This window comes from Cyprinodon tularosa, unplaced genomic scaffold (assembly GCF_016077235.1).
Source record: "Cyprinodon tularosa strain WSP-4 unplaced genomic scaffold, ASM1607723v1 ctg485, whole genome shotgun sequence".
NCBI lineage: Eukaryota > Metazoa > Chordata > Actinopteri > Cyprinodontiformes > Cyprinodontidae > Cyprinodon > Cyprinodon tularosa.
In genome coordinates, this window is record NW_024039213.1 from 560,386 (window position 1) to 572,045 (window position 11,660).

The 11,660-nt window shown below is 41.2% G+C and overlaps 1 protein-coding gene across 2 annotated transcripts in view; it reads left to right on the forward strand.

Annotated features, from left to right (window-relative positions):
* The window catches only part of LOC119794626 (MAM domain-containing glycosylphosphatidylinositol anchor protein 1), a 244,714-nt gene that overhangs the window by 152,182 nt on the left and 80,872 nt on the right, over positions 1 to 11,660 (forward strand). For both annotated transcript variants that reach the window (XM_038302254.1, XM_038302255.1), the window contains exon 5: positions 8,854 to 9,050. In XM_038302254.1, coding sequence (XP_038158182.1) covers positions 8,854 to 9,050 — 197 coding nt within the window. The remainder of the gene's footprint in view (positions 1 to 8,853; positions 9,051 to 11,660) is intronic.

Genomic DNA, 11,660 nt, shown 5'->3' on the forward strand with positions numbered 1-11,660 from the left:
GCGCGGGTTCACTGGATACGCTGCAGGGATATGGACTCAGATAAATATTTCTGAAGCTCAATCGGGGAATTATAATGAGCTGAAAGTCACCAACCTGGCAAAGTTCAGTCTGAGCTCAGAAGGAGGATTGAGGTCCGGAGGAGCTGAGCTCCGCAGCGTGAAACTGAGCCTGAACCAGAGATCCAGAAGGGAAGAGGAGCAGGGACCAGCAGCAGCCAGAGCAACAGAGAAAACAAGGGATCCAGGAGGGATAATCCAAGCCGTGGTCAGAAGACGGGTCCAAATTCGGCAACAGGAAGAATCCAGAGAAACAGAACAGGCAAACAGAGCAGAGAAGGGGCGGCCAAAACTCAGAAGTCCGGGGGCAGAAACAGGTCAATATCAGGCAGAACACACACAGAGAAATGCTAGAATTAGACTCGCTGAAAGCTTGAATAATCATGCACCATGGGCTGGGAACTGGTGGCATAAATAGGAGAAGAAACAGGTGGATCTGATAAGAGATAATTAGGCCGGGGAGGAGCAAAGCAGATAAGAGGAAAACCCAGCCTATGGTGCCAAGATCATGACAGATGTAGCTGGTCAGCAGGCTCTCGATGGTCCCTCTGAAGAAGGTATGAAGGATGTGGGGCGGGAGGGATGCTCTCTTCATCCGACTCAGGAAGTGCATGTGCTGCTGGCCCTTCTTCACTAGTGAGGAGATGTGGGGTGACCAGCTGAGGTTGTCAGTGATGTGCACCCCCAGGAACTTGATGCTGCTGACAACCTCCACAGCCGAGTTGTTGATGAGGAGGGGTGTGTGGGTGGGTCTGGATTTCCTGAAGTCGATGATAATCTCTTTGGTCTTTTTGACATTCAGGATCAGGTTGTTCCCTCTGCACCAGTCCACCAGGTGCTGCACCTCATCCCTGTAGGCCGCCTCATTGTTGTTCCGGATGAGGCCCACTACTTTGGTGTTATCCACATACTTCAGGATAAATCCGCGTACCTCATGATGATGCTGAGAGCAGTATTTATGTTTAACCATCTTATTTCTACCATGCATTTTTACTTCCGTAAACAAATTGCACGCTGGCCTGTGACGTCATTGCACCCTCTACTACACATGTGGGACACTTTTGTTGTATAACTGCAATTCACGCAGGAGATCACATACAAGTCGCATAAATTTGGAAATGTGAGCGGCAACACAAAAAAAAATCGGATTTCACAAAAAATCGGAATTGAGCATCAAGGCCTGAAGTGTGAACGTAGTAGGGTTGTCAAAAGTATCGATACTCAAAAAAGTATCGATACTGAAACTTTGTATCCGGATACAATACTCGTTTTTAAAAGTATCGATACAGTGCTACCACTAGTGGCACCTCAGCAGTCATTTATCTAAAGTGTAGAATAGAGGACAATGCACTTTAAGAACACTGTGTGATTGAATAATTCTTTGCACTTTTCAGTTTTAGACTTTTTTTGTAAGAGGTGCAGCTGCTGAGAATTATTTTTGTTTCTTAACCAGTTTGGCTAGCGTCATTGTTATGTGTGCAAAGCATAGCCAAGGAAGGAACACTTAATTTTGTTTTTATAAGTTTTTTATCAAGCTTGCTTAATATTGTGCACAGCATACAACCTCAAAATATTGTTCTTATTGTTTATTGTATTTATTCATTGTATTTTATTTATTAATGAAAATATTTCTGTTGAATTTTGGAGTCTTTGTTTTTATCCTTGTGGTATCGAAAATTGTATCCAGTATCGAATATTTTCCTTAGTATCAGTTTCGAGTTGAAAAGTTTAGTATCGTGACAACCCTAGAACGTAGCCTAAAAACAATCTCAGTTTAAATGACCAGCTGTATGAAGAGTCCTGTTGGTTCCAGACTTCTTCCATTTATACATGATGGAGGCCACTATGCTTGCCGGGGTCTTCAAAGCAGCAGACATTTTTACATATCCTTCCCTAAATTTTTGGCTCAAGACAATCCTGTCTGGACAGAACAAACAGTTCATTTAACTTGATGCTTGGTGTTTACACTATGACATGCATTGTTATATATGAGACCCTACATGGACAGCTGTGTACCTTTCATATTACTGTCAAGTCAACTGAATTGAACTAAGATGGACTCCCTGTAAGCTTGAAAAACTTTTCAACAATGACAATTATTTTTTTTTTTTACAGTGGTTACTTGATATTCAGGTTAGGGTCATGAAACTAAATGACAAATCAGCAATGTGTCAAACTTTATGAAATAAAACAACAACAGGAGATATTAGTATAAACACCAAAAAAAACCTATAGTACATTTTGCCATTGATCTAAAAAACATTTTGCAATGTGTCAAATTAGGGGCTTGTGGTAGCAGATCATCCAAATCTAAACAGTGACGTGCGGTGAGGTTCATAGCTGGTGAGGCACTGACGTCATCAGAATCAGATTTGCAAATAGATGCATAGATTGACAGCAGTTTACAGGTTATGTTTCACTTCTGCATCCTTACACATACAAACTGTAGCTCACAAAACACACATTTCCTTAAAAAACAAAACAAAATAAATGTTATTACTGTCTTACCTTTACTTATAAATGAATAGAAGTCCTCCTTATCTTCCTTCAGTTTTAAAAGTCTCTCTGTCTCAATGGAGATCACTGCCAGGGAAGAAAGCCTTCCTTGATCCGTCCTGTTCCTGCCTTATGTTTTCAGTCTCTTGAGCACCCCCTGCCATGAGGCAAGAGAACTGCCTGCCTCACCTCGAACTTGTTCTCTGCCGTTTATAATCGCTCATTACACGAAACACGTTACACAAACACAGTTGGTGACAAAAAGCTCTGTACATTATATACATAAGCCAAATTATTAGAAATAAGTTCACATATTACATTTGTTTAAACCATTTTATTGACGCCGTACAGCAACATGCTCTCTCCGCTTTGCAGCCAGCGCAGAGCCAGGGGTTGCGCAATCCAAGGTGAGGCAGAGCTCGCTGCTGCCTCACCGGCATCGCTTCCAAGCATTTGAATGGGAAAATAAGAAAATTCAGCGATTTTGAACAAATAAAAATCGAAATTGGTGAAGCTACATGAAAAATGAATATTTTTTAGTACAAACCACCGGATGAATATAACAATTTAAATTACTTTATGATTATATATTTTCTTTCTTTCCATGATGGCTGGTGAGGCACTGCCTCACCTGCCTCCCCTGACCGCACGTCACTGAATCTAAACCATTATTATCAAAGCCATACTCCACACTGCCCCTAGCTAAACAAATGACCTCAGAAAAAAGATCTAATCACTGTATTATTACTGCCCTTAAAAAGCAATACAAAGTCTCTCAGTGAGTCTAAGTTTAGGCACATAAATAAATAGAGACAGAGGATGAAACTGCAAGTATACAGAAATACAATATGAAACTTTAATGAAGGTTCTGATTTCCCCAAAGTCCTGCCTCTGGACACAGCTAAGATCAATTGCACTGCACTGTTTTTGTTAGCCATAGCTTTTAATGTGCATCTAAGCCTCCAAATTCCAAGCTGCTCTCTGGGTTTAATATTGTTTTCTGCTTTGACATCACATGCTGGTGCTGACTCAAAGTCATTTTAATGCTCCCCTCGACCCTAGGCACTTACATTGGTGGACACAGACGTGTATATATCAGCAAATTTGTTAGCTTGCTTGTGTCTACAAACTGTTTTGACAATGCAAAGAGCAGTCTTTATTTAGAATCTCCTTAAAAAGATAGTGTTGTTAATGCACTGGCTGAGATTGGGAAATAAATTAAAGATTGAAAGATGCGCTACAGCACTGCCATCCATGTTTGATTCCGTAAACACAGAGCACGCTTGCTTATGATATCATTGCGTCCTCTACTGTGCATGTTAAACACAAGTTGTGTGAATACAGTTCAGACAGGAGATCACAGTTTGTTTCACAACAAATAAAATGCAATTACGCATTCATGTCTGCAGTGTGAACGTAGCCTTAGAGAACTGATTGGTAACTAAACATTTAGCAATGAAACTAGCAGATGATTCTGGGTGGATTCTACATCTCTCTTTGTGTTTGAAGTTTTTCCTTTTGTTGAGATAAGGCAACCTTTCACCGATTTTAGAAAACTGTCTGACAGTTTTTTCAGCCATATCCAATCAAACTTATTAGAATAAAAAAATTGGTTCGGGGGTCCTTGGATCCTGGGGGGCTCAGAGGTGGGTGCCTGGCGGGTCTAGCCCTGGGGTTTGTTGCCCCCATTGGGGCGGGGTCTTGGGCGCCTTGGGGGGGTCCTACGGCGGCCGCGTGCGGTGCTCTTGGGGGGTTCCGTGGTGGCGGACGTGGGCTACTGGCCTGGTAGCTGTGCTGCTGCTGGGTGGGGCTGGGCGCCGGGCATCAGTTCTTTTGTGGTGCCGGCCGGGGTGCTTCGGTTCTGATTTTTCTGGGGAGGAGCGGCTGGGTGGAGGCGCCCTCGCGGTGTGGCGGTGGGTGTTAGACACTGACTTGTTTTCGGCTGCGCTTCTTCAATGAGGGGGATTTTTTTTATTTTTTTTTGTGTGGGAGGGGGGGTGTGACCGGGGGAATCGGAGCTTGGAATGGGGCTCGGGATTTGTGCTTTGCTGTGTTGTGTGGCTTTCTTCTTCTTCGGATTGGTGTTGTAGGACCGGTGTGGGGGGGTGTCGTTCGGGCGCCGGTGTCAAGGTGGGGGTGTTGGTGCCGGCGCCGGGGGTTTTTGGGCATTGCCCGGCCCTACTGCTGAGTCCGGGGGAGCTGGCTCCCTGGGAGTGCAGTAAGCACCCGAAATCCTCCCTCTGCCTTTGGCTCATTCCTGGCAGCCTCTCCACGGGCCCCCGCCGGCCGGGGCCTTGCTGGGGCTCCTGTCTGGGGGTCAGGCGCCCCTGGGGCCTCGGATCCCTGGGGCCCGGGACTGGATTCACTTCGGGGTGGGGCTGGGTGTTCTTCGGGGATTTTCGGTGCCGGTGCTGGTGCCTTCGCTTCGATGCCGGTTCCTGGGCGATGCTTTTTCCGATGCCGGTTTAAGGTATCGGTTCGGGGAGGAGGAGAGCTGCACGGCATGGTGAGGTGCAGGTCTTGGGTTTTGTTTTGGGCTCTGGTTTTCCCGTTTGCATTTCTCCTCTTGCATAGGGGAATTTTAATTTATTTTATTTTTATTTATTTATTTATTTATTTTTTATTTTTTTGTTTTATTTATTAATTAATTTTTTTCCGGTGGGGAGGAGCGGTTGCGGGCGGGTCGGTGTCTGGTGTCCACTGTTGCATTGTGGGGTCTTTCTGCTTGGCGTTCACGTGTGGCTGCGGGGCGGGTGGGGGGTGGAGTGGCTCCGACCGGCGCGCGTCGGGGGGGGCCGGGGGCGAAGCTGCTTCGGCAGCGTGTCGGGGGCTGGTGCGGGCGGCGGAGGGGGGCGGCGGACGCGACTATGCTGCTCTGGCTTCATCTGGTGGGGGAGCGGCGTGGTTCGCTTTGTGCTGCCCGTGGGCTGCTGGAGGGGGGGGTGATTGCGCCGGCTGCAGTCTGCTCTTCTTGCAGTCGGGCGCCGGGCGGCTTTTCTGCTCTTGGGTTAATTCTGTGCACGGTGTGTTGCGTTGCGCGCTGTTAGCATCGGTCTTGGTGGGGTGGGGCCGCACTTTTGGCCTGGGGGGCGTTTTGGGGGGGTTCCGCGGCGCTCGCGGCCGGTTCGCGGTGGATGCGCTTGGGCCCTGGCTGTGGGCGTGGCCGCCTGTGTGTTTTTCCTGGGTGGTGCGGTCGCGTTGGGTGTTGCGGCCGGTCGCCGAGGCTTGGTGCCGGGGGGCGGGGCATGTTTCAGTGCTCTTTGGGGCCGAGGCGTATTGGTCGGTGCCATGGGGGGGCCGGTGTTCGGTGCCGGGCTCTATGTTGGGGTGGCCGGCTGCCGGTGGAGCCCGCAGACTCGTCCCCGCATCAAGACAATTATTTTTATTGCCACATTGCCAGACAGGACACTGTAAAAAAAAAATAAATAAATAAACCACTTACAGTATTTGTCGTAACAAGGAAAATAAAAAAATAACTAACACAACTAAGGTACCAGCCACAACTTAATATGCATATCTGATGTAAATAGAAGGGTTTTATTTGTAGGGTTTGCATATGTTGAGTTTATGGTAACAGATTATTTTTGCTATAGATTTCTTTAAAATTACTTTTATTGTATTTTCTTGTCTTTAAAATATAGAAGTCCATTTTGTCAAACATTTCAATTTGATAATGCCAGAACTTAACTTTCCACAACTGTATTACATTTCAATGATTTAAGAAGATAAACAGCTTTACATAATTATTTTGCCTAACCATGCAGAGTTTATGAAGCACCAAAACCAAACTGTCTCAATTTGTTTTTTTAAATGTATATAGGCTACTACACACGTGAACTACTGCAGCTGCAATTGTTGCAAATGCAACTGAAATGCAATTACTTGATATGAAAATGTCAAAAACTCATGTTATATCATGCACACACTCCTTCTGCATTGATTTAAATTAAATTACCATAATGCTTAAAATATATATTTTTTTTATTTTTGCTCGGCTAGTAACTGTTTAAGCGAAGGGAAAATAGATTGTATTAAGGGCAAGTAGCCCATCATTTAACCCATCATTCCAACATATAGTTTTTGTAGCACTTCTTCTTTAACTTGATTAAATGTGCTATGCTAGCTCTAACCGGGGGTTAGAGGCTGCACTGACTGTGATGTGGCATAAAAAGTGTGTTTTTATGCATAAATGTTGGACATTTGTGCATAAAAATGTCAACATGCTGGACATGTGCAGGTGTTTCAGAACTTGACATCATGTGACATAGATGCCTTTTTCAAGAGTGTACTCAAAAAAATTCAGGCACGCTTAACTCGAAAAAAGGTAAAATTCTTTGTATAGCTCTAAAAATGGCCTGATCTGTGTACAGCAGGTGAGATGTGTTAAAGCTAAAAACAGTGCACTGACAAAATTCTTGCCTCGTTACATATTTCCTGTATTTTTGCTTCAATGAAATTGCTTTAATCAGGCCAGTGTCATGCATTTTTTAATGTTTCCCTGTAAACCCGATTTCTGTTCATGGCTAATGGAATGACTAACAGGCATTCACTGGACTTCAGTCATTTGGTTCAGGTGTGTTAAAGTTCAGAAACATCTCAAGGACACTTCTGACATTGGGCACCCCTGGTTTAGATTCTCAAAAAAAATTTCCTTTGGTTCATTTTCAATGAATGAATGAAAAAGTCAATGAAATAGAACAGGCCCTTTATTAGACTGGTAATATTAACTTTCAGTTTATCTTCAGAAAAAGCAAGATTGGAACAAGTGATAAGTTTTTGTACAATAAATACAATTCGTCTAAATGCTTTGAAAATAGTGTTGGTCACATTTTCTTTATTCTTCCTTTACTGTTCAAATTTGTTAAAACAAATTTTAATGCTCTACTGTTCTTAGCTGACACTGAATTAAATGTATCTTCCTATTTGTGACTGAATTAATTCAATTTGTCTAAATGTATAAAAAAAGAACAATTTGAAGCATTGTAATGCTTCAAATACTAAAACATTAAAGGAGAATGTCTGGTAATCAATTTATAATCTTGAGCTTAAGCAGTTAATTCAGTAAGACATTATTGCAATGCGTCCCTCACTTAAAATGCAACACCTAAAGGCTAAACAAATGTATGTATTTATTGAAAAATAAACATACATATTTAAAATGTATATTTCTGCAAGGAAGAGTCCCAAGAATTCCTTCATATAAACGTAAAAGCCTGACTGATAGTAAATGCCGCTCAATAGATGTTGCCCACAAGGCTCTTCCAAGCCCTTATTAGGTTTGAAGTAGAACCACATTTTCACTCTTTTTTTTCTAATAAAAGAGATCATGATTTTATTTCACCTTTGTATGGTATTAGATTTTGGTTTGATGATCCCAAACACTGAAGATGAAAAGAAGAAAATGAGGAAGAAATATGTTGGGAGGCCAACTCTTTAAAGGCACTGTATTTCATGATGGAAGAGAAGGTAAAGAAGATGTAGCCGCAGCAGGAAAACAGGGTTACACACTGGAATGGTGAAAATTGTTTCTTTCATGCTTAAATTCTGCAACAGTTCAATTATCCAGCTAAAAATCTGAATTGCACAGACACATGCACACACAGACAAACACGCCTTGTCAGAGGGGGAGACAAAGTGAGAGAGAGACCCAGACGTAGACAGAGAGAGAGAGAAACAGTGATGTGGAGCAAAAGTGGCAGTGAGTTTCAGAGAAATGGCAGAAACCAGGGAGAGCAGCCTCCCTACTCGTGACAGCAGCTGAAATCCAATCCACTTGAGGTGAAGGGAAACGGCACTTCCATGAAGGAAATACGCAAAAAAAAAAAAAAAAAGCATATGGGAGGGCTGGAAAAAAGGTTCAAGAAGCAATGCAGGGGGAAAAAAGACAGAAAAATGACAGAGGAAAAAATAGATAAATCTGGTGTGTGGGAGAGTCACAGCAAGAAAGAAAAAGGCAAAACACACAGACTGTTTAGACATTTGTGCCTGTTAGGAATAGTTGGCTGTTTGGATAGTTGTGGTCAGAGTGGGTGGATAATTCAATCAACAAACTGCTTGTGATGAGCCCATGTTGTGCCTGAGTTGCCAAATCCTATCCTTGCCAAACATAGTATTGCGTTTTGCACAGAGATGTTGACAGCATCAATACGAAAAATATCTATTTGCTGAACTTTGTCTTGCTTTGTGATCTCTGCATGATTTCTTGAGTCTTCACAATAAAAAAAACAAACAAACAAACAAAAAAAACCTTTCTGATTTTAAACTATTCATTCTTATTTTTTTCACTGTGTGTTCTCACAGACTTAGATGTTCCAGTTTTGACTGTGCACCAGACGGTTGGCGATATACGTACAGGATTCTACCAAGAGAAGACAGTATTCCTTCGCTGCACTGTCAACTCCAACCCGCCAGCCAGATTCATTTGGAAACGTGGCCCCATGGTCCTCGAACAGAGCAAAGACAGTGGGGTCGATATCTATGAACCTCTTTACACTCAGGTAATCTTTAACCATGTTTTCTGAATCCTGAAATCGTGTTGCTTGGATAAAAGTGAGTCGTATGTTGGATTGTGCAATTTTATGTGGAAGAATAAAACAAAGAGGATTGAATAAGGTAGTTAGTTTTTGAAATGTGCAATATTTATGCACATTTTAATCAAAATTGAAATGTGCATATACAATTCGGCCCTTTAGTTTGACCCACCAATATAAGTGCGGTCTAAGCAAATCCCTTCAGACAGGGGTGGAACTAGCCTAATAGCCTACATAACCCTGTGATTTACATACCCACTTACAGATTTGTTGTTGTTTTTTTTTTTGAGTTGGCATCTCTAAATTTTATTTATCTAAAGATAAAAGACAGTGAATATGCGATCACCAGAATTTTAAAGCATTCTGGTTATGTTTTTTTGTTTTTTTTTGACACCTCATCAGTTTAATTATTCCTACCCGATACTACTTATCTCTTCTATTGCAAATTCAGTAACCAACTTTATGGCTGTCTCCATCAACGACTGCCTTTAGTCCTCTTTAAAAAGTCACGTAGCTAAACAAGCAATAAGTGATATTAGTAAATAAGTAACACTTCTTGATTAAACCTTTTTTTCCTTCCTGTCTGTCCTGATTCATTCTCTCCATTGTCTTTGCTGCATTGTATTCATTTTGTGTAAAGGTGATGAAAAAGCCCCAGTCAAACTACATATAAAAAAAAGAATAAATTAAAATAAACATGAAATGCTATTCTTGCTTCCTATCCGTTACTGATTGGACTCTACGTCTGATCCGAGATATGAAATACATCCCAGCCTTTGTATTTCTTGATTCACTTTCTAGTTAAATAGATAACTGTTTAAGCAGACAACAAAAAGCGAAAACTGTTTTTCTCCCTATGATCTGTTGCAAATACTGATGAGAAGGAGAAAGCTGGGACAATCCAACATTTCTTTCATTTGGCTCTATTACTCAGAGATGCTTTGGATTAGACAATCCACCATCTATCATCTGTCAATAGTCAAAACCATTTAAAGCTGATTAAATAGAGTACATTTTTCAGAATTTGCATCTCAATACAGATTTAGATGTTGCAGCTAATCCTGGATCTTTAAACCATACAGCATTCAGCTTGATCTCAAATAATGACAACAATACAACAAAAAAAGGAGAGCTAAAAATAAATTTCATACCCTGAATGTTTGTTCTGTCTATCCATCTTTAGCTACCAGTCATTAGATTATAAGATTGCACTGTGTGTATCTGTAAGGTTGCAAAGTAAAAGGAAATGTAAAATTCATGCAAAACCAATTTTAAGTCTTCATTTTAAACATAACTTTAAGGGTTAGAAGAAAATTGCTAAATGTGAAGTAATAGCCATTTTTATCTCTATATACAGTCTTTCCAAAGGCTGAGAGGCATTTCATGCAATTTATATTATCTTCTGAAAGTTTAATTTATGGACCATAAGGCACCAGCTATGCATATCATTTCTTTACAGTTTGTATTCAGTATCAGACGTGGTGGTCCTTTCCTTCTCTTTATTGGAATTGTGAATAGCCTTACCTCCATCACTGTTACACCACATGAACATCTCATAATTTCTTGTGTAATAATTCATGCAATTTAGTATAAAATATGTGTCTTTACAAAAGCCGTTTTTTAATAAACAAAAAGATGTGTAAAAATATCACATGTGTTGAGGTCACAAGGTCAAGTCCGATTGGGTAGGCTTATCACCTACCCTATCGGATTCAACGGCTCTGTCTCAGAAAAAACATTACTGTTTTGTTCATGACGGAGAGAGCTGATGAGAGGAGTGCAAGAAAGACTGATTTAAGAAAGAGAAGGATAGAGGGATTTAGATTTTATGTTTTGACCTAAATATGCTATAAAATGTCATTTTTCTAATGTCACAGGCAAAGCCTTTTCTAAATGCACCATCCTTTTAGCTCAATAGCTCAATGACGATTAAGTTCACATAATTCTTCACATACACTCTGTTGGATGTGGCTTTATAAGACTAAATGCAGCATAAAATACACGAAATTATCTATTCTTTCATAGATATACAGTTTTTCTAATGTAGCTAAAATGTGGTGAGACTGTGGGCCTGAAAAACTAAGGAAACAATCACACTTCAGTTTTTTAAATTTTTTGATATTTTGTGTTATGTTTTTTTTCTTATGGCCGTTCATATCATTAATTGAATGTGACCATTATCAGACCTCCGTCTGAACTGTTCAGGAGATCAAAGCAACCTGAAAGCTCTGTCTATGGAAGTAATGTTGAATGTCACCATCTGTAGTGTTCAATGCAACTTAGTTGAAAAAAAGAAAACTTTTGAGCAAAACATTGAGCCTCATCATTAACAAAGTAGGTTGTGTAGTGGTAGCCCTGGCAGTGATGTAAAAGACACCTACATTTTGGCATGACTTTCCATAATGGTGCAAATAAGATAATGAATATGCAGTTAGTGCGGGTGTTGTCGGGCATTTACCAAAATTTCGAGCACAACTGATAGTGGGTGTAAAAATGATGAAAACTCTTCTATTTAACCGATGGTTCTACATATTCTACTGGCTCTGACCATGGAGATTTTGGGAACGCAGGGAGGAT